Below are 27,565 nucleotides of genomic sequence, written 5' to 3'. Positions count from 1 at the left end.
TAAATTCAAATATTATATTTAAAAAGTCTACAGCAGTTACACTCGAATAGTTAAGGTTTAGTTAGCCTTAAACATTAATACTAAATGATCAATTTCATCAAACAACTGTCATACTGTAGAAAAATAACAGATATGTCTTTAAATCAAGAGCAAACTTACTAACAAAAGTTAATTCTAATAATTTTGGGGAAAAATGATATCATATTACCAGGAAAAAAATCAGAGATTTAAAGCAGTTGCATATCTGTTCGACAGGCAGCTACTTTGTTTTCTAATTGTGATGGACAATATTTTCTGGAAAGAATCAATGTGAACGACATATGCTTCTGTTGAAAGGAACATCCTGGTTATTGTGTAAAAGTTGATGTCACCAAAACTTGTCATGCAAAAAATAAGTAAATTGGAGCTTAAATATCAGTTCGTTTTCCTATTATTTATAACCAATTTGCAATAGTTTTAACTAAATTTATTCACTATATTTTTTATTTTAAAATCATCGGTATATTAGTATTCTGAGAACTGACAATGTCGAAGAAGATCTAAGGTTTGCACTCCATTCGTCTGTCTGTCTTTCCATCCGTAGGTCCTGCAAATTAGCTTTCCACCTTTTTTTTTTATCATGCTTGAAGATATTGAATTGATATATGATGTACTGTTTTTCAAGAACAGTTGAAAATCAAGTTTGAATTTTGTTCAGGTCTGTCGCTTAAATGCAAAGTTATTGTCCTTCAAGTTAGAAAATTCATCAAAATAATCAATTTCCGCATTTTATTTGGTCATACTTAAAGATATTTATCTGACAATAAATATAATATTAATGCCTAGTTACAGATTCATTCCGAATTTTGTCTGGTGATTTTGTGCATAGTTATAGTCATTGGAATAGGAAAATGCACTCAAATAATAAGTTTTCTTCACGTTTTTTTTGGTCGTGTTTGGTCATATAATTGGCTTGATTTTTGTAATAAAGTCTAGAACATGAAAAAATATAGATCAAGTTAAAATTTTGTGCTAGCACAGTAACCGAAAGCGACCTATGCAATGGCAGGCAATACTCACAAAATGCTTGTTAAATTTGTATTAAACAAACTCCATTTCTTAAATAGTTGAAACTTGAAATCAGAGATCACTTAAATTGGGGGATGTTACAATATCGCTGAAACTTTTAGGGATTTAAAAAAATCACTAATTATTACTAAAATCACAAATTCACGGTAACACATATATATACCATGTATAAAAATACGACGAGATAATACATACTTCCATTACTTCGCATGTTTTGTGACAGACGTAAACTTATAAATACAGGTACCATAACACGGTTATTTAAACTTTTATTTAACCAACAATGGTTTTATTTAAATTAGTTGTACAGTATTGAAAATCCAAAACGCTAAGTTTAAATGTAGAATGAAGGTTCACCGTCATACCTGACTGCTTATTGATTCCAGCTGAATATTTCTTCCTTGTTCTATGTTTTGCATAGCTGAAGTTAGCAACAAAGACCACACCACTGTCTGTTTTATAGATCAACTCCACTAGCAGTTAATCACCTTAAAGACATGAGCGACAGCTACGTATTAATATTCATAAATGCTACTGTTGTAGCACTATTGGCCGTTTACGTATACCAGAATGAAAGACGAATGGATGAACTGTCCGCCAAGCATGATAGAACAGGTATTTAAATGATGATAAATATATATATAAACATTGTTTAATTTCCTATCGTTAATTATATAACGTTCCCTTGTCACCATCTTACGGTGTTTATATATCTAAACTTTTACGATTCGCTCGTGTATGTAACAATGTTTTAGATGTTAACGAGAGAAATTTATGTATTACTGAAAAACTATTACACCAAAGTTTTCGATATCAGAAACTAGTCAAAACATTTACGCAATTTTATCATCGGTATAAGGACATCATTCGTAAATATAGCTCAACATGCAGACTTCTTATACGTTAAGGTATTTCACATCCAATTTTTTTATGGAAATATTCTTTATAAAGCACAAAGGTGTCAGTATTCACCTCAGAAACTAACAAAACCTTTGAATAGACTTGTCGAGAAGGGACATAGTTACGATACTGTTGTCAGGTCATTAAAGATTGCATATTTTGGCGTTAATATTGATTCACTTATAGGGTCTTTGCATCGGAACTAAACACATTTATTCAAAACCAGTTGTTGGCATGACACGGGTTATGTTCTTCTCACAAATGTTATGATGGTATGATACTAAACCCCTAACGGGAAGGATTGTGCCTGATGTTCATATGATGAAATCATAATCTTTCAGTCAGTTTAATTGAAGTATGGAGCTGGCATGTCAGTTAACTGCTAGTAGTCTCTTGTTATTATGGTATTATTGTCATTAGGTCTTTCAACCTTTTCGGTTGAAAGACCTATTGCTTTTGTTCTGATTATTATTTTTTTTCTTCCGCCTAATTTTCTTTCCTTCGCTGTTTTTTTTTTGTTTCACAATATTTCGCTTAGATATATGGTATATGATAGCAAACAGTTAACGCTTTTGAAACTTACACCGAGTAATAAAAAAATGTTTTGCAGGCAAGAGTGATCTCCTCGAACACTGTTTTTCTTGTCATTATTTATATGTCGCAACCGTATAAGAAACCGACAAATTTAATTAACACAATTGCTCGTTTTATATGTAATGATGATTTAATTAATTTTGACCGAAGCTATCGGGAGACTCCATATGAGAGTTATTTCCCCTTTTATAGTTGATATAAGTGAAATGCATTTTTAACTGGAAAATCATAATTGATATAAGCCTAGGGTCTTTTGATTTCAGGTCCTTGGTCTCAAAAAATAGAAATGAGGTCAAGGTCAAAGGTTAAGGTCATGATTAAAATTTTGATTTTCAGAAATCATATAAGATAAAGACAAAATATTTTCACAAAATTGTTAGTTATGACATGTCGTTACACATAAATGTTAGTCGTAAGGGTACGTAAACATTTGATGCGAGTTTTCGTCCCTCTTATATTTAGAATTATGCTTAAAGTGATATTACTCATGAACCATACATATTAAGGAACTCGTGTCTTTTGATTTGAAATGTTTAGTCTATGACCTTGAAATTGAGGTCAAGGTCATAGGTTAATTGGGCGTTCTAGATTTTGACCTATGCGAGAAATTCATATGTATACATGTATTCATATGTATACATTTGTATTCAGATATCGCAGATCAAATTTATTCGTTCATTGTGTAATCATACGTTTTTTGATTGAGTTAAGTCTGCTAATTGATATTTTATCGTATGTTTTTATATGTTGTGATGTTATGCTATTGTTTCAGAAAAAGGGAGAAGGTTTGGGCCCATTAAAACGTTTAATCCCGCTGCAAATGTTTGCACCTGTCCTAAGTCAGGAATCTGATGTACAGTACTGTTGTCGTTTGTTTATGTAATATATACGTGTTTCTCGTTTCTCGTTTTGTTTATATAGATTAGACCGTTGGTTTTCCCGTTTGAATGGTTTTACACTAGTAATTTTGGGGCCCTTTATAGCTTGTTGTTCGGTGTGAGCCCAGGCTCCGTGTTGAAGGCCGTACTTTAACCTATAATGGTTTAATTTTTAAATTGTTATTTGGATGGAGAGTTGTCTCATTGGCACTCACACCACATCTTCCTATATCTATCATAAAGCCATAGGAACTGACATTTTTAACTGAATTTTATTATTTTCGTATCAAAAAAGATCCTTATAAGTTGAAAGACCTTCAATTGTTCTCTGAACATGTTCTCTGAACAATTGGTTTTTAATTTTGTTTATTTCTTTGGTTACATCTTCTGACATCAGACTCGGACTTTTCTTGAACTGAATTTTAATGTGCGTATTGTTATGCGTTTACTTTTCTACATTGGCTTGAGGTATAGGGGAAGGGTTGAGATTTCACAAACATGTTTAACCCCGTCGCATGTTTGCGCCTGTCCCAAGTCAATAGCCTCTGGCGGCCTGTGTTAGTCTTGTATTATTTTAAATTTAGTTTCTTGTGTACAATTTGGAAATTAGTAGGGCGTTCATTATCACTGGACTAGTATATTTTTGTTTTGGAGCCAGCTGAGGGACGCCTCCGGGTGTGGGAATTTCTCGCTGCATTGAAAACCTGTTGGTGACTTTCTGCTGTTGGTTTTTCTGTGGTCGTGAAGTTGTCTCTTTGACACATGTTCATTCTCAATTTCAATTTTTAAATTTGAACTCATGAGACTATGTCCTACAATTATTTAGTGTGTTAAATGCATTGATTTAACTTGCACTGTGCATCTCGCTTCTCTTAATTCAAGTTTAGTATTGAATGATTTTGAAAGTTTATACAAAACGGAAGCAAGTGAACAACACATTTTCATGAAACATGGTAAAAGGTGTACATCATATAATGACAGGTGAATATCATGTAATTTCGCTTCAACATTATATAATGATAAATACACATCATAAGAAGATGAAATCACAACAATATTCACTACAATAGCAAATGCGTACCATTTTATAAACATGGACATAATTAGAAAGGTTGGGTGTTCCAAACATTATAATTATTAAGTTCATCTGCTGTAAAATAATGTTAATTCCTGGTTGTGTTTCCTTTATATGTAACAAAAAAATTGTAAGGGTTCCGCGGAACCCAGTGTCTCGCCTACTTTTGCTGTTAATCACACACTCAACAAAAATGATGAAAAAAATCAATAAAATTATTCCTCTTGACACTATCTTTGGATTGTCAGAAGCTTCTGTTCAAGTTTGGTAAAAATTCAGGCTAGTTTAAGAATCTTAAAAATGTTTTAAAAACTTTAACTGCAGACTGTATGTAACGTTAACAGCAAGAAAAACTAAGTTCATTTATAAGAAAATGCGGGGAAAATGGAATTTTATTTTATGAAAATTTACTTCTGGATACTATCTTCTGATCATAAACAAGCTTCTGGCTAAGTTTCGTACAATTCCAGGATAGTTTTAGAAAGTTATGAAAATTTTAAAAACTTTAACCAGAGTGAATGTAATGTTTCCTGGCAGAAAAAACTAAGTTCATTTATCATGTTTATAAGTAAAATACGGAAAAAATGGAATTTTATTTTTACAAAATTTACTTCTGGATACTATCTTCTGATCATAAACAAGCTTCTGTCCTAGTTTGGTAGACATCCAGGATATTTCAAGAAAGTTATTAAAATTTCAAAAATTTTAACCACAGAGTGAATATTTGTTGACGCCGCCGACGACGACGCCGCAGACGGAATGTAGGATCGCTATGTCTCGCTTTTCGACTAAAGTCGAAGGCTCGACAAAAATGAGAAACAAAATAAGAATTTGTATGTTCCAATATTGCACACAACAAACTGTTTTGTATTTTTAGAGGTTAACAGTCAATTGATTTTAATATAAGTGAATAAAATTGAAAATAGAAATGGGGAATGTGTTAAAGAGACAACAACCCGACCATAGAACAGACAACACTGTTACAGCAGAAGGTCATCAATATCTTCAGCTAGAAATTCCCGCACCCGGAGGCGTCCATTAGCTGGCGCCTAAACAAATATATATATAAACTAGTTAACTAGCTGTTAAATGCAAAATAAATAGATTTATAAATCCGCTTTTCTTTATATTTTCAGGAATTACACCCACAGAAAAAACTACGACTGAGGAAGGTATTAACACATTACCCACTACCCGACACATTTTGATATGAGATATTAAGATATATGCTTCAATTGATCGATATATCACTTTTTGGAATTTTGGATCCTTAATACTCTTCAACTTTGTACTTTATGTAGACAAAACGCGCGTCTGGCGTACTTAATTATAATCCTGGTACCTTTGATAACTATTATGATTCCACTGTCCCAACTCCATGCAGTAGTAATATTTCAAACAGGACCACTCCATAATGTTTGCGTCATTTACATGTAAATTCATTTAGATTATAAAACAAAATTGAATATTATCCCTAAAATTGTCATAATACCGCTATGAAACAAACAGTATTAATATCTTATGTATTATCAATACTATTTAAAGTCATATGAAACGAGTGAGTGGTGAAAAATAATGTTTGTCCAATTCTTAAACCAATGCATGTATACATCATAAACTTAGTCCTCTGTGCACGATTTTATCATTATTTTCGCAAATATATCATAATTTTTTTTTCTCTCTGTTTGTTATGATTTAACAAACATGGCTGCTCATTAAATGCCGTGTTTTGAAGCCGAGTTTTACCGATTGTCACCTTATCTATACTATTAAACGAGAAGACCTCATTTTGGGTGTCGCTTCTCTTCTTTCCATAATAAATTAATCATCATGCCTCTGTGTCCTATGGGTACAGTGCATAATCGCATTTGTCATCCATTCATATGATTATTCAGATTGAGTTATTTTGGGTGAAATACGAGAAAAAAGACGTCCGAATATGTTTCCGTCTTTGGTCGAAATTTTAAGTCAGATCAGACTTCCGGTATGCGTTTTCCTGTATACTTTGAACATACATTAATACTACCGAATACAGTGTATTTTCTGTCTTATATCCGTCATTTTAAGTCAGATTAGACCCCCGGTTTGCGATTTTGTTTTTACTTTGAAACAAATGCATATACTACGAATAAAGTGTATTTTCTGTCTGATTCATTTTCAAGTTTACTATCCACGGCAAGCACATGGTTTTTTAATAGAGAGGGTCTGAATTATATATCAATGACCGCTGTGGATCAATTATTAAACTGAGAATTGACTGTTAATGACGTCTGGAACGGGTGTTTTTAAAATCGAAATTTCAGGATTGACCATTTCGCGATCCGGGATTTCTTTTTTCGAATTTCGGGATGTCGAGATATTTAATTTGTATAATAAATTCAGAACCTCGGGATTTCATGTTTTTAAGCCCGAGATATTGGGATCAGGGCCCCTCCGCAGTGGCGGATCCAGAAATTTCCATATGCAGGGGCCCGCTCCGGTCATGCTTCAGTGATTCCCTATATAAACAACCAATTATTTTCCAGAAAAAGAGGGGTGGGCGGATTTTTTTGTGGAAAAAGGAGGATCCGGGCTAGAAAAACAATTATCCTGTCCCAAATTACCTATGACTTTTGGTACCTTTTCTGAAATTCTCAAGTCACTAAATGTTTTACAAAAAAAGAAGATGTGGTATGAATGCCAATGAGACAGCTCTCCACAAGAGACCAAAATGACACCGACATTTAAAGGTCACCTTACGGCCTTCAATAATAAACAAAAGCCGATACTGCATAGTCTGATATAAAAGGCCCAGAAATTACAATGTAAAACAATTCAAATGAGAAAACCAACAGCCTTATTTATGTACAAAAATGAACAAAAACAAATATCACTGAACCACTGAATTACAGGATCCTGACTGGAATGTTCATAATACATGTACACTAAATGTATGTTCATAATGAAATTAATAGAAAACAAAAAATGGGAATTTTGGAAATAAAGGAGGAGGGTTAAAAAAACATTTTCCTGTCCCCAAGTACCTATGACTTTTGATACTTTTCCTGAAATTCTCAAGTCATTAAATCTTTTACAAAATTCTTCCTACAACACTTTACATCCTTTCAAATACGCTCTGAATTCCCGCGATTTCGCGGGTGTGTTCTAGTAGTAAACAAATCACAAAAAGCATGAGTATTGAGCACGTGTTTAACATGTATTTTTGATTGAGTTAAGTCTGCCAATTGATGTTTTATCGTATGTTTTTCTATGTTGTGATGTTATGCTATTGTTTCAGAAAAAGGGAGAAGGTTTGGATCCATTTAAACGTTTAATCCCGCTGCAAATGTTTGCACCTGTCCTAAGTCAGGAATCTGATGTACAGTAGTTGTCGTTTGTTTATGTAATATATACGTGTTTGTCGTTTCTCGTTTTGTTTATATAGATTAGACCGTTGGTTTTCCCGTTTGAATGGTTTTACACTAGTAATTTTGGGGCCCTTTATAGTTTGTTGTTCGGTGTGAGCCAATGCTCCGTGTTGAAGGCCGTACTTAAACCTATAATGGTTTACTTTTTAAATTGTTATTTGGATGGAGAGTTGTCTCATCGGCACTCACACCACATCTTCCTATATCTATAATCAGATATTTGTTTATTTCAATGACAGATCCATGCGTATTGTGGTCACCGGATTTTTACGAGGAGGGTTACGCTCAGGTCACTATGCATACGGAAAATATGTCGGCGAATTGCTTGCTTCGCGAGCAATTAAAAATAAGTAAACTCCTTCTAAATGTGGACAAATTAAAGAATTGTCCTCAGAAAAAAAGTATATGTACATAAGTTGTATAATGAAAACTATCCATTTAGTTATAAAAAAAACATATGCGTATATTTTTTTAATTTGAGGTTTCTTATGACTTTAATTCTTACATGGAAGTTGGCGTATCATATGGTTTAACACCTGAATTAATAATTTTGTTCAAATTTATATTGGACAACCCATGAATAGTTTGAATTAAATTGTTGTGATGATCATTCTTTAATGTATTTTTTTGTTAACCAGCCGTATTGTTTCTATTTTTCTTCTCGATTACTTTATTCATTCCAATCAGACAGTTTATTTTAAAGTTTGTTTTCAATATGTAGGACATTTTTACCCGAATATATTACATCTATTTTGTTAATTTTCATTCAAACTAAAAATTCGAAAATAAACTAACATCGTCATTGCTAAAAAGGATAATTACCAAGAGACACACAGTGAATACACAAAAACAACCTAGAAAAAACTAACAATGTAGTTTCTTAACTTAAGTGTTCGACGTTCGACTAGGAAAGTCCTTTTAGTCTAATGACTGGGACGGATGATTACTATTGTTTCACTAACAAACCTCACAGAACAAGCTTTTAAATTATAATACTACAAGTTCTATTTTTTCCTGTTTTTATAAGGATTGAATGAGCAATATAAGATTTCATTGTTATATATTGGAATAATATATTTATGATAAAAATATCTTTCTTTTTTCTGCTCTTAAGGATGTTCGCTGCTCAGTTTCAAAATAAGTAACTTTTCATAAAACTAGTATGTATTGATATGGAATAAATTGAGGAATAAAAAAACCAATACAAATATAGGTGTCAATGTGCTTGTTTTTGAGATATTAGCCATTGGAATTTGGCGGGAAAATTTTCTCTCTTGATTTGTCACAGCTTTATCATTGACCAGTTAAAGTTCTCAAATACAATTAAAAAATAAATAAAAATGTATTAGACTTTTACAAATGACTTATAATTATACATGTAAAAGATTTATATAAAAAAAATATGGAGGTTCGGAGGAATTTTTTTTAAAGGCATTCAAATAGATTAAACCAGAGGATTCCGAAAATCTGACAAAAACTCCAAAACATGACAATCATACATCCTTCACTTGATAAACTACAAATCTGTGTATGTTTGAGGCCAACAGGGCACTGTAGTAATCTGTGCAAAAATAACATTCGAAAATAAATGATAAAAGGTATACAACATAAATTTTTATGACTGACTGACATTAAAGGAGGAAGGGGCTATCGTCATACTGTTGTAATTTCCTATAAAATATTTTTTTACCACAAAAGAGGGTCCGGGACCCCTGGATCTGCCTTTGAATACTCTGTTAAAACGGATGATTCTTAATATTTCAGATACTCGCCCTTTAGATTGTGGTGACATTGATATCAAACGTGGAAGTGGTGTGTACAAGATTTACCCCGAGGGATCAGGACATAGTGGCTTTAATGTTTACTGTGATATGGATTCGGAAAATGTAAACGGCGGTTGGACAGTGAGTATTTAGAATTAATGAAATTTGTCAATTTAGATATTAAATTTGTCCATTAATTTTATAATTGTAAATAACTTAACATTTATGTAGGGACTTATGCAACTATGTCCACAGTATGGGTTTCAAAAATCGACGTTTTACGACATACAAAACGAAGACGTGACGCTAATTTTTGAATCTGTCTAATGAAACCTAGCCGTCGGAAGTGACATTTTACTAACCGGAAGTAGCTATATTTTAAAATTATTATAAAGGTAAATAAAGCAAAAAATAATGCTTTGATTCAATAAAAAATAAAATTTCATATGATATCAGGCGGAAGTTACATTTTTAAACCAAAGTAGCTGATCATTTCACTTAATATGTTTAATAACAGAACTATATAAACTATATAAACTACTAGTACATATTTATGGAATCATGTGCATGACTGATGTTCCTCTGACACATTTTTTTTCAACGAAGGTTGTTTTTGTAATAATCAAAAGGTGTCTGCATAAATTTCGGAAAAAGTAATGTGAAACACTTTTTTTTTTTTACATGATATCTAATTTCTTTACGTAAAACATTTTTTTCAGTAAATGTAATAATGAGATGGACAAATTACCTCTTCTTAGAATAAAGTATAACGGGTTGATGTATTTTCTGATTGTTTAGGTGTTCCAACGAAGACTTAATGGTGAAGAAGACTTTTACAGGGGTTGGCGTGATTATAAAGAGGGGTTCGGTACTCTTCAGGGTGAACATTGGCTTGGTGTGTTCAAGTTTAATATACTAATTATAGACCATAGCAGACGAAATATATTTCTTATTTATAGGGGAGCGTTTGATACCGATTTTAATGCTTAGAATGCATGTTTCTGTTAAAACCTTTATCGGGTGCACATGAGAGCAAAAGTTTGGAAAGTCAATAGTACAAACGTTTGAGAACATAGAAATTAAAAAGCTCATTAACAACAGACATACAATGCTATAGGTCCACTTTGCCAATAGGGAGTTTTAACCTTAGTTTTAGAACATAATGTATTACTGGGAGATTTACAGACACAAATATTGAAACTTACAGGCAATTATACAACGACTGACGTTTGCTGAAAAACTCATATTCATAGAGGACAACGGCCGCTGTGAATGCCAGTTTTACAAAAGTCAATTAAACCCAAAGTTTTACAAAAGTCAATTAAACCCAAATTACTGAAACCGACACTAAAGACAGTAATTGTTTTATTCCATATTTCGAGATAGTACCAAGAGAGATGTAAGTAATGTCAATAATTTACCAAAACCAATTGTACATCAAACGCTTTTAACATAATTATATACGTAAAAACACGCACGTTTTGCTCGTTGAATATACTTATTTATTCAAAATACCATTCATACTAAAAAATCCGCTATTAAAAGTTCTATCTATATGAAATATAGTTACTAATGGAATACCTTAGCAAGAATGTAGTAAATGTATAAAATATAGGTTCTAATTCAAAAGTTGGATGTACTAGTACCTCATTTCAGACTTTTCTTGAATAATCTTTTTTTTTTAAACAGTTTATTTTAATATTTATTCGAGTCTGATATAGACGAAATGTGCGTTGACCAGGCGTACCCTAATTAAAAGGCAGGTATCTTTGGTGAGTTATTTTTTCTTCATATAATACATGTCAATGTCTACAAAAATTTAACACCGTTTCAGGTAATGACAAGCTCAATACTTTGACATCACAAGCAAATTATGAACTCTTGATTAGGATGAAAACTTTTGAAAATGAAAATGGATATGCGAGATATAGCGACTTCAAAGTGGGTGACGAGGCCTCTAAATTTAAATTACAATTGTCAACATTTACTGGAAATGTAGGTGAGTCATAGATTTTTCTACGGGATGGCTATATTAGATTTATTATTCGGCTTTATTTTTACTTATCGATTATAGTTTACGAAAGTTTAAACGTGTTCTTTTTAATAACGTTGCAAAATTTCAAGTTACATGAATATTAGGAGATGAGTTGCTAAATTCAAATAGGAAATCTACTCCTTGACACCCAGAAAAAAACCAAACAAACTTAACACAACCATTACTTTTCAAGCGTTTTATGCAATCCGGTAACTACTAACAACTAAAATAACAAATCCAATTTGATAGCTGGCATGACGTAAACACGATGAATTAAAGAAAGAAAAATGAACTTGATATATAACTTATGTTGGAATATTATTGATTAAGTATTACCACATTCTAGGACCTTTTGTTTTCCACATTATCAATAATACCAATAATAAACAAGTTCCGACTCAAATCCGATACCGATACGAATTGTATAGACACGTTCTGTATATTCCTCTTTTAGAAGCCGCATCAACATGGGAGCACCTGAGATAACTCCTAATATTTGGTGGGGTTCGTGTTGCTTAGTCTAAGTAGTTTTCTATTTTGTGTCTTCTGTACAATTATTTGTCTGTTTGTCTTTTTATTTTTAGCCATGGTGTTGTCACTTTATGCTCAATCTATGAGTTTGACTGTTCCCCTGGCATCTTTCGTCCCTCTTTTATTGTAAAAAGGATGAATTTAACACACTGTATCGGTGTATATTTCATGTGAGCATTTGTAAACCCAGGGTCCCTTCCTGGCCGTGACGCTCTTGCTACCAGACAGTTTCCCTAAAAAAATTTGTTTCATTGTTCAATTGTTAAGAAATGAGCACAGTTCAGAACAGGATATCAAATTAACAACAACAAAAAAACAGTATCTGTTAAAATTTTATACATTCCCAATCGAAAGATTGATATCTGAGATGATGTGCTTTTAATTGCCAATGAGACAACAACATGTATCAATCTTAAACCAACTGACTATAACAAACAGTTGAAAAGAACTTGGCTCATCAGACATATACAAAGCACAAAACAAATATCACAAATACTATAAGCTAGTTCAAAGCCAATAACTAATGTTAATTGATTTGCCCATTGTAAAATTTCAATCAGTTCGCATTTTATGAATTTGGTGTATAGACATTATTTATACAAGCAGTCTAGGAAAACGTGAAATTTTGCAATGCCATAATATAAGTATCGACAGAATGCAGAACTGTATTGGTTAATAACTGTAGAGCAATACATATCAAGTAATGTTTGGATTTATTGATCAGAAGATCAATGTCCGTACTGATAAAAACAATATTCAAAGATCTAATTACAATATTCAATGATAATCTTCTTTTAAGGAACAATAAGCTGAGACGAATCTTATCTAAATGTACATTGAATTCTGTTTACAGGAGACTCCCTTATAAACTCTCATAATGATATGAAATTTAGTACAAAAGATCAGGATAATGATGTTCATAAAGGAAGTTGTGCTTTAATGAATAAAGCCGGATGGTGGTACAGTAATTGTCATGATTCTAACTTGAATGGACTTTACCATGCTGGGAATCATACATCATATGCTGACGGGGTGAATTGGTATTATTGGAAAGGCCACAAATACTCACTGAAGGAGACGACAATGATGATGCGGCAGTTGCACTAAATCAATCTTCTGGAAATGAAATAAGGAAAAGTTAAAACAAGTTTTTGTTTGGTATAAGTTAACACAAGTGGTACTAGAAAAATGTTCATCCGTGCGTCTCGGGTTCAATGGAAGGGAATGATCAGTTATACTTTAGTAAAAATTTTCCCTTCATGATTTGCATGCAGAAATGTAGGTCATAAGATTCGATTTTTTCCTATACAAGCGACTGTATATTGACATGATCGTCTTGAATTTGGTAATTTGTGAACACATACTTTTGTTATCATTTATTGACGCCTTTTCCATACCTACATCAATTTATTTGATTTGCTGTTGTAGCCTATAATAGCGCATACATATGTGTTTCAATTTAATAGCGCTTAAATTATGAGGCTATATTTTGGGTGCATTTTATAAATAAGAACCATTCAAAACTGAAATTCATGAAAACTTTTGTCTAATTACCCATGTGGCTTTGTTTTAATGCTGTAATAAAATGCTGAAATCTGCAGGAACAGGAAATCCCACCCATATTTCGCTATGTACTCTTTGGAAAATGCGCTTTTAAAATGTCTGCAGATGCAGGTTACTTTCGACATTTGATCGCCTATTTTTGAATTACAACGTTTAGAAAAAATGGATGAAATCCAAATCAAATTACTTAGAAGGTGGCTATTAAATCCGGAAGAACTATCACGAAAAATTCACAAGAAACACAAGTGTATAATCGAAAAACACATTTTCACATGAGATAAAAGACCTGAAAGTGAAATAATGTTGTACCATCATGAATTTGGTATATACAGCATGTGTGTGTTCAAACATTTATTTTGAACGCTACATTCCTAGTGGTGAACAGTGGTGTAATAAAAAGATAAAAACAAACTACCCAAATTATTTGGAAAAGGCTAGATTAGTTAGCAATAAGCGTACCAATAACTCTTACAAAAAGAAAATTTTCCTGAAAACTAGCCTATTACACTTAATAGATAACCATTATTATAAGACTGAATATCAACAAGTACAAAAATATGGCCTTGCAAGCACCACTACAGACAAAGGCATAGCAAAATAGAAAATTAGTTCATGAAATATACACATCGTCAGAAGGGACAAAGAGAATAGAACCCACACGAAATAACAAACTAACAAATGAACAAAAACAACGAATGGCGCATATTACTTAGTAACCATTTCAAAAAGTTTCAAAAAAGCTCCCGTTCTATCAACAAATATGCCTAGTTTTTGGGCCACCTGTAGCTTGCTGTTCGGTTTTAGCTAAAGCTTTGTGTTAAAGGCCGTACCTTTACCTGTACAAAAAAAGTGTTAAATTAATATTCACGGTTCATCGAAGATGCTATATTTCCCTGCTTTACAATATTTGGATTTCTAAATATAATGATTGTACACCGTCAACTGATGTTCAACTTATAGAAATAGTTCTATAGATATGAGTTTTAGGACGAAATATTGGAACACTGCACAGCAATTTTTCAATTGTTTGAGACAGTATATTTTAATATTGCGCATGATGGTCAGATGTAATTAGTTTATGACTGTTTTGTTTGATTGAAACTTGCTAAATTTCAAATAATTATAGACATATTTTCTATGATCTTAATTCATATTTTATCTCGACAAAATATACACATGGAAAAAAGTATTGCAACACCTTGATATTTTGAAACTTGAAAAATCAGCCTCTTTTTTTGGATGAAATATAATAAAATATGTGTATAATATTATTGAAACTTAGTTTATGATAACATTGGCATTGAAACGAACAAAAAATGTTTGAAAAAAAAAGTGATTTATATAACCACAATTTGAATAACAAAATGAAGTGTTTTTTGTCCAAAAAAATGCATTTTACAACTTTTACTGTAGTCGAACTTTACAATGTCAGACATTTCAAAATTAATCTTCAGATGACTGTTCACATCATGGTTGATCGTTATACGCCAAAGAATTAGTTCTTTGTGCGCAGCCTCCACTCAAACGGATAACCGCATCTTAACGTCTTCTGACTCATGCCAAAAACGACTAATTTGTTACTAAGGTAGCAGCAACCATTTCTGATGAAGTGCATTGTTTATTTCATGATGTGTTTGAACTGGGTTGTCCTTTCGCGCACTTTCCGCCCAAAAGTGTCCTAAATATGCTCGAATCCGTGCTACGATCGGGCCAAAGAAAAAGATGAACCGAATTCCATTTGAACATTGGATCTTCCTCCATGATGCTAATTTCCAACTTTTGCGAGCTCTGCACTACATTGGATACGGAAAACTGTGTGTATGTTCGTTAGCAAAGGTCTCCGAAATGGTCTTATCGCACGATAACCAGTAGTGATGAGTCGATCTCGAACAGTTCTTGTTAAAGGTCTCCTGTATGGTCACCACTCTCTTTTTAGGATCGTCTTGTATGCAATGGGTTGCCTTCAGACCAACCTCCATTGTGCTTGATTTTCCCTAGCAAATGGTATAGGGGGTCTTCATTATCTGAGAAGGTCTTTAACAGCGTTCATTGCCTAATTTTTTTTATTCTCAAAACGATTTATAGTGGAATGGTGATAACCAACAATACGTGCAGTTGTTACAGCGCCATCCCTGCTTCTCTTATGCTGATAATCTGCCATCTTGCTGCAGTTAAACGTTGGCAAGGACCCATTACAAGGTTTCAATCACGTAACTTTAAAAACTTGGTTATTTAAAGTGTTGAAAACAATGAGGATAAAAAACATCTGTTTTGCTGTTTACGGGTACGGTAGCTGCATGTGCAGATAAAAACTTATTGAGTCGATATTTATTGATTAAACTCAGGTGATACTTGAATAATGTTTAACTAGTTCTATTTTACCAAATTACATAACAAAAAAATAAAGAGTGTTTTTTTTCATTTTCATTGGTGTTGAAATACTTTTTTCCAGGTGTATAGTTGATAATTTCATTTTGGTCTCTTGTGTAGAGATGTCTCATTGGCAATCAACCACATCTTCTCTTTAGCTCACCTGGCCCTTGGCCAGTGAGCTATTCTCATCACTTTGCTTCCGGCGTCCGGCGTCCGGCATCGTCGTCCGGCGTTAGCTTTTACAAAAATCTTCTTCTCTGAAACTATTGGGCCAAATTAAACCAAACTTAGCCACAATCATCATTTGGGTATCTATATTAAGAAATGAGTGGCGTGACCCCGCCAACCAACCAAGATGGCCGCCATTGCTAAAAATAGAACATATGGGAAAAATGCAGTGTTTGGCTTCTAACTCAAAAACCAAAGCATTTAGAGCAAATCTGACAGGGGTAAAATTGTTAATCAGGTCACGATCCATCTGCTCTGAAATTTCCAGATGAATCGGACAACCCGTTGTTGGGTTGCTGCCCCTAAATTGGTAATTTTAAGGAAATTTTGTCTGTTTTCGCTTATTATCTTGAAAATTATTATAGATATAGATAAACTGTAAACAGCAGTAATGTTTTGCAAAGTAAGATCTACAAATAAGTCAACATGATCAAAATGGTCTGTTGATCCCTAAAGGAGTAATTGCCCTTAATAGTCATTTTTTACCAATTTTTCGTAAATTTTGTAATCTTTTACAAAAATCTTGTCCTCTGAAACTACTGGGCCAAATTAAACTAAACTTAGCCACAATCATTATTGGGGTATCTAGTTTAAAGATGTGTGGCGTGACCCCGCCAACCAGCCAAGATGGCCGCCACAGCTAAAAATAGAACATAGGGGTAAAATGCAGTTTTTGGCTTATAACTCAAACACCAAAGCATTTAGAGCAAATCTGGCATGGAGTTAAATTGTTTATCAGGTCAAGATCTATCTGCCTTGACAATTTCAGATGAATCAAACAACCCGTTGTTGGGTTGCTGCCTCTGAATTGGTAATTGTAAGGAAATTTAGCTGTTTTTGGTTATTATCTTGAATAATATTATAGATAGAGATAACAGTAACCAGCAAGAATGTTCAGCAAGGTAAGATTTATAAATAAGTCAACACGACCGAAATGGTCAGTTGACCCCTCTAGGAGTTATAGCCCTTTATAGTCAATTTTTTACATCTTTCATAAATGTTTGTAGATTTTCAGATATTTTCCACTGTAATTACAGGGCCAAGTTTATTATAGATAGAGATAATTGTAGCAACAAGAACGTTCAGAGAAGTAAAATCTACAAACACATCACAATCATCAAAACACAATTTTGTTATGAATTTATCTGTGTCCATTGTTTAATATGCACATAAACCAAGGTGAGCGACACAAGCTCTTGAGAGCCTCTAGTTTATATTTATAGATCATTTGTACATGTTGAGTAATATCGAAAGTGTGTCTTTCGTTTTGCAGGCAAGATAAAACACGAGGAATCTTTTTCGAATATTTTAGAGTAGGTTTACTTTCTGCTTCCAATGACAGCATTCGAATATTACTAGTATAAACCAAACTCTACCAATATTCAAACAGCAGCCCTATGCCGTGACAAAAGAATAGTAGAAAATGAGTAATTTAATAAAAACAAATTTAGATCGGACATCATGATAACAAAAGGTAATGACAACCTTAACGAGATTAATTACTCAATTATGGCAAAAGTATTGAAGGTAAAAAGTGTTTAGTAGTTATACTTATTTGTTGCTATCATATTGCCTGTTTCTATGAATGTTGGCGTTTGTTTTTGTTGATGGTTTCCCCTCTGTTTTTGTTTGTTATCAAAACATATTCGATTTATTACTATAGAACAGCGGTATACTACTGTTGTCTTTATTTGTGACTAATAAACGAACCACATACATGTAAAATTGAGATTGGAAATGGGGAATGTGTCAAAAGAGACAGCAACCTGACCATAGAGCAGACAACAGCCGAAGACCACCAATTGGTCTTCAATTTATATTTTTCAATCAAGTTGATTGAAACAAATATTTTGTTAACATAAGGCAATTTTGATTTGCATTAATTTACAGTCATATTGAGTTGAAAACCTACAGATTCGTCCAAAAATCTAAAATAGAATATGCATGAGTAAGAGATTACTACAACCAACAAAAAGTATCTAAAAAGGATCTGTGCTGCTAAAGTGGTAACTTATGACCACTGTTAGTGTTGTTACTTGAATTGTTAAATAAAACACAATCACGGGTGGGTTTTTTTTTTACTTGAGAGAATACAAAATACAAGCCACTGAAAGAAACGATTTATGGAATGTTGTATTTCGGTATCCTCACACAATTCTATTTGTATAACATGGTACCTTGTTGACAATCGGATTGGATAATTATTGGTAGTTATGCCATGATGATAAATCACAAAGAACTATTCTAAGAGATATATATTATCTGGGTCGATGCCTCTGCTGGTGGACTATTAGTCCCCGAGGGTATCACCAGCCCAGTAGCCAGTACTTCGGTACTGGCATGAAAATACAAATTTTTTTTTGTTATTAAAATTTGCTGTTACAAAATATTATAAATTATTATAAATTAAGGAATGTATCTCCCTCATGCCAAGCTCTGATTCCTTTCACGAATTTGGCTATACTTTTTGGACCTTTTGGATTATAGCTCTTCATCTTTTATATAAGCTTTGGATTTCAAATATTTTGGCCACGAGCATCACTGAAGAGACATGTATTGTCGAAATGCGCATCTGGTGCAACAAAATTGGTACCGTTGATTTTATTATCGTTAAGTGTTATATTTGGCATTGCCATAAAAGCGCGAGGTTTGGCAAGCCTCAAATCCAGGTTCAACCCAATACTTTTTTTCTGAAAATGTCCTGTACCAAGTCAGAAAAATGGCAGTTGTTATCTTATGGTTCGATTTTGCGTGTCTGTTGTATTGTCGTTTCATTTTTGTGCTGCACTTCAGTATTTCTGATGTTTCGTTATTTTCCTTTTATTATTAATGTGTTAATCTCAGTTTTAGATTTGTTTTCTCTCAATCGATTTATGACTTTTTAACAGCGGTATTACTGTTGCCTTTATCTAAAACTGTATCATGAAAAATCGGATCAGGGACTACGTACAGATTACAGATACAAAAGAATAGCAACAAACACATCATACAGTACAGTGTAACATCAAATAAAGCAAATAAAGTAAGTGATAATTTTGAAAAAATCTAATTGTTGATCTATTGTTGTACTCTTCCAACTTAAACAGTTTGTCAGAATATGTTCTAATAAAGCTGTTATTGACATTGATTAGCACAATCCTACTCTAATTGGGTTACATACATCAGACATTTGAAGATTATACAGTATTTCCATATGTAGATTATACAGTATTTCCATATGTAGATTATACAGTATTTCCATATGTAGATTATACAGTATTTCCATATGTAGATAATGTTGACTTAATCCTGGTTTGATATATTGCTTAACCGTTCATATGACAGTCCAATTAAACTCCATTATATTGACAATCTGTGATAAAAGCAAACACGCATAATAGGTATAATGTTGAAAGTTTGGGTACAGTACTCAACAATATTGTATAATCTAAATTACATTTAAAAAAAACAACTATGTCAACAACAAAAAAAACCAAAAAGGATGGTAAACAAAGCATAAATGCAAAAACGAAAGACAAGGACACAAACAATGACAAAAAAAGCACTACAACGCAAGTACAGGGTGTATAAAAACCATGCCAAGTCAGTTACAACAAATTCACAAAAGCACAAGCATACGATTCGTAATATTTGTGACTTTTAAATATCTCTATTATATTGATCCGAAATATCATGTGAGCTGATTTATTTACCAGCGTCGTCGTCTGTCGTCATGTATTAACTTTTACAAAAATCTTCTCTAAACTACTTTGCAAAATAGAACCGAATTTGGCAACAACCATCCATTAGACGTTAAGTTAAGAATGTGTCCGATGATTCAACCTGCCAACTAAAATGACCAAAATGTCCAAAATAGAACTTAGGGGTAAAATTAATCAGTTATTTTGTAAATCACTAAAAAGAGAAAATCGTACACCCAAACATATTCTGAAAGTTGAGATATACCAAAATTTTCATTAGATTCCTTAAGATAAAAGTAACTGCGAGTGTTTAATACGAAGAAATAAAAACGAGTAAAAGTCGTCGATTGAATGCAATAAACTACAGAGACAAAATTCGTTTCGGATCGAAATCAAAATCTGCGAGTGTGTCTCCTCCATAGGAAATGCAAAATAAATACGAGATGTTTCCACGAGTAAGGGTATATTGTAATTATTAAGTTACTTTCATCCTTATTTTTACATTTAATTACTCAGCACAACTGATATATTGAAACTACATTGTATCCAATAAGAAAAAATCCTTTGATATAATAAGTATAAAAGGATTCAAAATTTATTCATGTAATTTTTTGTACATAAATGACAGTGCATCATAAGCCATTAAATGCTGGTTGGTATACATATACATGTTCATTGACTACTTATGTTTAAAATTGTAATATATTGTATATCATGTATATGTACCAAGTTGTAAAAATATTTATGTATGTATCTATTGTAATCTCTCTACAATAACATAATTATCTGTAAAGCACAAGACACTGATGAACTGGCAATAATGGGTAGAAATGTCTGAAAAAAATCAAGAAACAGACAATTGTTTTTTTTATTAAATTTCGATCTCCATTTCAGCATCATTGAACAGCAGTTAGACGAAGAATCACATGGTAGCGCAAAATATCAAGATCAATGTCAACAACACACAGAATGCTTGATACAAAACAAAACAATCAATTAAAAACGATCATTAAGATATGACAAAAAAAAATTAAGAGAAGATAGATTTGTTGTATTTAAATGGCAAACGTGAAACCAAATTTACGTCACCGGTTAGATATCACCACGGATATGTCAATAAACTGAAAAAAAAAAAAAAAAAACATATACGATTTTTTTCCGTTACAAGGAAATTAATCATTTGTTTTCTATCCGTTGCATTAATACTTCGCAATTTGTTATTATAACATCGTTTATTGTAGATTCAGTGTGTTGTTTGATAAACAAAGCAATAAGATCAACATCATCAAAATGGCTATTACTACGATATTTGTAGTATTCCTCTCTACATTAAGTATAATCGTTTATGCGGCTGACAGTAAGTAGCAATGATTTTTGTGTTAAAATCATCTTATCATCTCTTTAGAGTTGTGAAACCATATTTTGAATCCGAATTTATTTTTTCACTCTCCAGTTTTATGATTTGATTTAAAAAGTGGAAAATCCTTTTTCTAAACAAAGTTATTCCCAACTTTACAGATGACGCACATGTTGATATTTTTTTCTCTCCTTTCTACGATCATTATATTGTACATAAATCAGGGCGTTAGTTTGAATTGTTTGTAAAGCTGACTATGGGGTTAAGATTTTACTCATGGTTGAAGATCAAACGGTAATTTATAGTTCAAAGTCGTTAATTTCTGTATCATATGGTCTCTTATGAAAATTTTCTCATTTCAAACATATCACATCACATTAATCTTATATTTCAACTGTTGGCTCTAATTTATGGTATCCAGTTCTGCCGATCTACTATATTCTGCAGACTCTTTGGAATCTTTTTCTGTTTAAGTCTGGTGCCAATTTATTTACATTTGTTTGTTAATTGTGAGTCCCACAAAACTACTATAAATGAGAAAGTACTTTATTTGTAGTTGTCTGTTCTGGTTTTACATATTGGAAAGTATACTGTATTGGTGTAAATGATGTTGTTGATTAGCTCTGGAAAATTCAGATGGTCCAATCTTGCATGCGTCACTGCTGGTGTTATGGTGTCCGTTATAAACGTAGCAGTCTCTGCTATTTTTCGTTATTATTTTTCTGTTTTTTTAGTGTTTTAGATTGTTATAAATGCAAACTTAACAATGTAAAGCTATTTTACGGTATAAGCCGATTAACAATTCTTATTATTTCAGATAATCGTCCATTAGATTGTGGTGACATTGATATCAAACGTGGAAGTGGTGTGTACAAGATATACCCTGAAGGATCAGGACAGACTGGTTTTAATGTTTACTGTGATATGGATTCGGAAAATGTAGACGGCGGTTGGACAGTGAGTATTATTAAAAAGAAATCCTTTTGTTTTTAGTATTGTTTTAATTTTATTGAAAAAAAGATTTTTTTTTCAAATATTAAGTGACAATAATAAGTAAATGATAATATTGATTTGTTTCTAATTGGATTAATATAAATCTTATTATGTATAATATCTGATTTGACATTTTCCTTAGAATGACAAAATAGTTATATATGAACAGTTTATATATTATTTGACTATCCAGGTGTTCCAACGAAGACTAAATGGTGAGGAATACTTTTTCAGAGGCTGGCGAGATTATAAAGAGGGATTCGGGACTCTTCAGGGTGAACATTGGCTTGGTAGGTACTAATCCTGTTATACTTTGCAGAACATATTTTGAATATTTGAAAAAAAACTTATGATACTGATGTTTGCACTTAATATGACGGAAAAACCTTCATCGAATACCATGAAAACCAAAAAGGTAAAGATCAGCAATCATTGAGGATCTTACAAATTTTAAAATGTTACAAAGAAGAAACAGTACCTTGGTAAACTCCGCCTCAAGGTGTTTTATCCCAGTTTTAAGAAGATGCAAAACTTATAAGCTAAATAAGTGTCAAAGACGATTGATATCAAATTTATATTTATATCGATAACCTCACCTAAACTATACTTTCCATGAATATATATAACTTCGGTGTACTACGTTTCGAAAATTATGATATAAAATAACAACATAATTTTTTGAAAATTATTTTAGGTAATGCCAAACTCAATATCTTAACATCCCAAGCAAACTATGAACTCTTAATTAGAATGAAAACTTTTGAAAATGAAAATGGATATGCTAGATACAGCGACTTTAAAGTGGACGATGAAGCTTCTAAATTCAAGATGACTTTGTCTAAATCTTCATTTGCTGGAAATGTCGGTGAGTAATACTTATATTAATTTTCCCTTTCATAATTTAGTTGTACAAATATTTTTTTTTCTATTCAGCTTGAATTAATTATATTCTTTCATGATATTTCAATTAACTTTGAAACTTTACAAAGGAGTAGGTCCGGTAAGAGCCCTTTTTGGCCCCAAAATATAGCAGTATTGCAAAATTGTTAAAATGTAAACTTTTAGTTATTTATTGGATAGTAGAATGGTTCTGCTTCATAAATATTGGCTGTTTTTTTACAATACAATGCACATATATTGAGTACTAGCACCATTAAGTCGTGCTAAATTACTGAAATCTTCAAAATTCCAGCATTTTAGTTAAATTTTAGACGGTTTCCGTGTAATACGAAAGTGGCCGCATTCGTGTTCATCCAAAATATTGAAATGGAAGTTGTATTTGATGATCATACATAACATATATAAAGATTGAGGATGAACACGGATGCGGCCACTTTCATTTTTGACAAAAACCATCTGAAAAGTGACATTTTTTCGCATATTTGGTAGATTTTTCATATTTTAGCTTGAATCGGATCGTTTTTAATGACTAAATGAGTTAAAATCTTTCACAAAAAATAATTAAATCAAATGAAATAGACACTTAATTAAATTAACGGTACCAATTTTCTTGCACCAGATGCGCATTTCGAAATGTTTAAAAAGTGGTCAAAATCTTTCGTCAGATGAAACTGAAATTTGAGGCCAAAATCGGTCCTTACCGGATCTACTCCTTTGAGTTGAGAAATATATTGAGCATATGTTAACGGCAAATCATAATTTCCCTTTCTTTTTATGGTACAGGTAGCTTTAATTGTTTCATAAGTCTTATGTTTTTATTATTATTATTTTTATTTTATGTTGAACTATTATCGACATTTTTCATTATTAGGTGGTAGTAGTGTGTTCCTTTATTTCCGATTTTGAAGAAGCAGATAATAATTAGCCTATATCTTTAATGAAATGTGCAAATTTTGAGGGTAATTTGTTATTCATGTGTAAGTCTTTGCATATTGATATAGAAAATTATGTATTTTATCATATCTGACAATTTGCCCAATCTGTAAGGTGTTAAAAAAAGACTGGTGACCCATAATTTTAATTATGATAAAAATAAATAAGATAAAAAAATACATTTGACTAACTGTTAAATTTTCTATGGATTTCAGTAAATGACCCCTTCCCAATGAAAACATATTAACTATTATCAAATGTTTAGTTTGAACATAATTTGCCAATATGTTATTTTAATTATGATCAGACTAATTTAATAAATAGAGAATATCATATGTTTTTTTCAATATCGCATCCGTATCAACCCGAGACACCAATATAATCACAAGAGCTTAGCTCGAGGGATTATATTGGTTGAGGATTGATATGGTGTGTGATATTGAAAAAGCCATATCATATACACTTTATTATATACATATACCTCAAGTAGATGTTTTTTGTGTAATATGACGTCATACAGATAAGGAGGTTTGAAATGACGTCATACAGATTAGGGATTTGATAAAGCCTTTGTTGCATCAGTGACTGCAATCGATGACGTGACTTCATACAGAATAAAGATGTGATAAAGCTTTTGCAATCGTGCTGATATCGATATCATCACGGGTGGCTGATACAGCAAGCTTGCCACTGACTGTATTACACATACCATTTATCTGTATTTACTACTAATTATATAATAAATCATTTTATTTTCACTAAATTCTATTTATAGGAGACTCCTTTGGCGCTCACAGTGGTTATAAGTTTAGTACGAAAGATCAGGATAATGACGTTTATACGCCAGGAAGTTGTGCTGTAAATCATAAAGCCGGATGGTGGTACGGAGGCTGTCATGCATGTAACTTGAATGGAATGTACCATGCTGGGAATCATACATCATATGCTGACGGGGTGAATTGGAAATCATGGAAAGGCTACCACTACTCATTGAAGGAGACGACAATGATGATACGAACATTGCAATAAATTTTTGTTTTAGAAATAAAATGATAGAAAACTAAAATTCATTCACTTAGTATATATAAGCACATTATTCAACAAAAGAACAGGATCTTCCATAACTGTATTGGATACCTAAATTACATTAGCGCCCTTACAAACAACGGTATATTGTTTGATCTTCCAAGTGCTCCACGAAACTTATTTCTAAATTATTAACATCTATTTTATCAGCAATCAAAGACGGGCTTCAAAGTTATTGTGAAACTGCATATTGTAGAAGTGGCGTGAATCAGATGTGGATACTTAAAAATTCCAAAGATCTTCTAGAGTACATACAATCTAACTCTCTTTTATCTTGCAATAGTATTAAAAAATTTGACTTTTCTACACTTTACACGAACATTCGACATTAAAAGACAAATTGAAAGAGTTGGCATTGCTTTGTTTCATAAAAAAGTATGAGCAACGTAGATACAAGTATATTGTCTTACGGAGGGATAAATCTTACTTTGTAAATTATCACTCTGATTCAAACAAAAAATTCTCTGAAACTGATATTATCAAGATGCTTGATTTTTTTTGATTGACAACATATTTGCTACGTTCGGAGGACGTGTTTTTCGTCTAACTGTCGACATTGCAATGGAAACCAATAATTCCCCTCGTCTTGCCGACTTGTTTCTTTATTATCATAAGGCTGACTTCATACAGGAACTTCTTAGGAAGAAAGATAAGAAGTTAGCAATATCCTTTAACTCTACATTCCACTTTATAGATTTTTTTCACTGTTTTTTCACTAAATAATTTAAAATTTGGTGACTATGTTGAACGCATCTATCCCATCGAACTAGAGCTAGTGGATACAACAGATACAGTTAAACCAGCCTCATATCTTGACTTACATCTAGAAATTGACAATGAGGGTCGGTTCAAAACAAAATTTTACGACAAAAGGGATGATTTTTGCTTTCCTATTGTGAACTGTCCATTTCTAAGTAGCAACATTTCAGAAGCACCTGCATACGGGGTATATATCTCCCAATTGATACGATATTCCCGTGCTTGCATTTCCTATCATGATTTTCTTGATAGAGGGTTGTTGCTCACAAGGAAGCTATTAAACAAAAAGTTCCAAACGGTGAGTTGAAATCCCTTCGTAAATTTTACGGACGCCATCACGAGTTGGTTGACCGTTATGGAATAACCGTTTCACAAATGATATCGAATATGTTCCTTACATCGTAACTACAATCCCCTACCCTTTCATGAATGTTACCTACCGAATAAGACTATTTACCGGATTAATTATAACATAAGAAACACGACAGGTGCCACATGTGGGGCAGAATATGCTTACCCTCCGGATCATCTGAGATCACCTTTAGTTTTTGGTGGGGTTCGTGTTGCTTATTCTTTAGTTTTCTATGTTGTGTCATGTGTTCTTTTGTTTGTCGTTTTGTCTTCTTTCATTTTAAGCTAAGCGTTGTCAGTTTATTTGCGATTTATGAGTTTGACTGTCCCTCTGGTATCTCACGTCCCTCTTTTATTCACACAATTACAAATATGAACGAAAAAAAAAAGCACTTTGATTTTCTTTCCATCCTTACCGTAGATAATTGAATCCATACCTTTGTTTAGAAATATATTGATCAATATCTTCTTATTGATAATAATGTTATAATCACTAACGCTATTTTTTTTAATTTACCTACTAGTATAGCATTTAGAATTTTGTGGCTTCTTGTTAAAAACATATTTTATTTTTAAATGCAAAATTAAACAAAATTGAGAATTGAAAAAGAGAATGTTTCAAAGAGACAAAACCCTTTTAAAGAACAGAAAGCAGCCGAAGGCCAACAATGGGTCTTTAACCCATTGAAAAAGTCCTGCATCCGGAGGCGTGTATATTCTTCAAAGAAAAGAACATATATTCATTTGATTTTAAATAAAGAACCATTTATAAAAGTATTCGACAAAAACTTTGCTGTATTACCAATTTATTTTTATGTTGCTGTGAAAAAATACTTAGGTTTGATGAGCTCATTGCCATTAGTTTAGGCTTTTTTTCTAGAGCACATACCAGCACGCAAACATATTTTTTTAAATTGTTATCAAGCACTACAACTTCCATGGGAATTTTCAGAAGTTCACAGGTACGAATATTTAGAAATACAAGTTATTTGAATTTAAATTAGTAAGATTTGACATAAGACAATGTAAGATATGCACATTAAATCCTAGTGTTAAAATTATAAAAATGTTTCGGGGTTAAACACGTTTTC

The 27,565-nt window shown here is 32.3% G+C and overlaps 2 protein-coding genes across 3 annotated transcripts; both read left to right on the top strand.

Moving 5' to 3' along the window:
- Nucleotides 1–1,411: 1,411 nt before the first annotated feature.
- Nucleotides 1,412–14,818, top strand: LOC134714720 (ficolin-1-like). 2 transcript variants are annotated; one of them, XM_063576222.1, is made up of 6 exons: nt 1,412–1,683; nt 5,652–5,687; nt 9,687–9,826; nt 10,484–10,565; nt 11,520–11,684; nt 13,105–14,818. In XM_063576222.1, exons 1-6 carry the CDS (start codon nt 1,566–1,568, stop codon nt 13,356–13,358), a joined length of 795 nt encoding a protein of 264 aa, XP_063432292.1. In that variant the 5' UTR covers nt 1,412–1,565; the 3' UTR covers nt 13,359–14,818. The 2 variants fall into 2 exon arrangements, with proteins under 2 accessions (XP_063432292.1, XP_063432291.1); XM_063576221.1 differs by having other exon boundaries at nt 10,484–10,580.
- A 6,473-nt stretch (nt 14,819–21,291) lies between these two features.
- LOC134714722 (fibrinogen C domain-containing protein 1-like) lies at nt 21,292–25,713 on the top strand. Its single transcript, XM_063576224.1, has 5 exons — nt 21,292–21,452; nt 22,270–22,409; nt 22,639–22,735; nt 23,140–23,310; nt 25,054–25,713. Exons 1-5 carry the CDS (start codon nt 21,386–21,388, stop codon nt 25,305–25,307), a joined length of 729 nt encoding a protein of 242 aa, XP_063432294.1. The 5' UTR covers nt 21,292–21,385; the 3' UTR covers nt 25,308–25,713.
- The last annotated feature ends 1,852 nt before the right edge of the window (nt 25,714–27,565 follow it).

The sequence above is a fragment of the Mytilus trossulus genome, chromosome 4, assembly GCF_036588685.1.
Source record: "Mytilus trossulus isolate FHL-02 chromosome 4, PNRI_Mtr1.1.1.hap1, whole genome shotgun sequence".
Taxonomy (NCBI): Eukaryota; Metazoa; Mollusca; class Bivalvia; order Mytilida; family Mytilidae; genus Mytilus; species Mytilus trossulus.
This window is presented reverse-complemented; position numbering and strand designations above follow the sequence as displayed.

What these genes read in the sequence shown, in the direction of transcription:
- LOC134714720 (XM_063576221.1), top strand. Translation starts at nt 1,566, where the DNA reads ATGAGCGACAGCTACGTATTAATATTCATAAATGCTACTGTTGTAGCA. An exon ending in CGCCAAGCATGATAGAACAG is followed by an intron (nt 1,684 to 5,651) that starts GTATTTAAATGA and finishes TTATATTTTCAG; the next exon opens with GAATTACACCCACAGAAAAA. An exon ending in AAAAACTACGACTGAGGAAG is followed by an intron (nt 5,688 to 9,686) that starts GTATTAACACAT and finishes TTAATATTTCAG; the next exon opens with ATACTCGCCCTTTAGATTGT.
- LOC134714722 (XM_063576224.1), top strand. Translation starts at nt 21,386, where the DNA reads ATGGCTATTACTACGATATTTGTAGTATTCCTCTCTACATTAAGTATA. An exon ending in ATGTAGACGGCGGTTGGACA is followed by an intron (nt 22,410 to 22,638) that starts GTGAGTATTATT and finishes TTGACTATCCAG; the next exon opens with GTGTTCCAACGAAGACTAAA. An exon ending in TTCATTTGCTGGAAATGTCG is followed by an intron (nt 23,311 to 25,053) that starts GTGAGTAATACT and finishes TTCTATTTATAG; the next exon opens with GAGACTCCTTTGGCGCTCAC.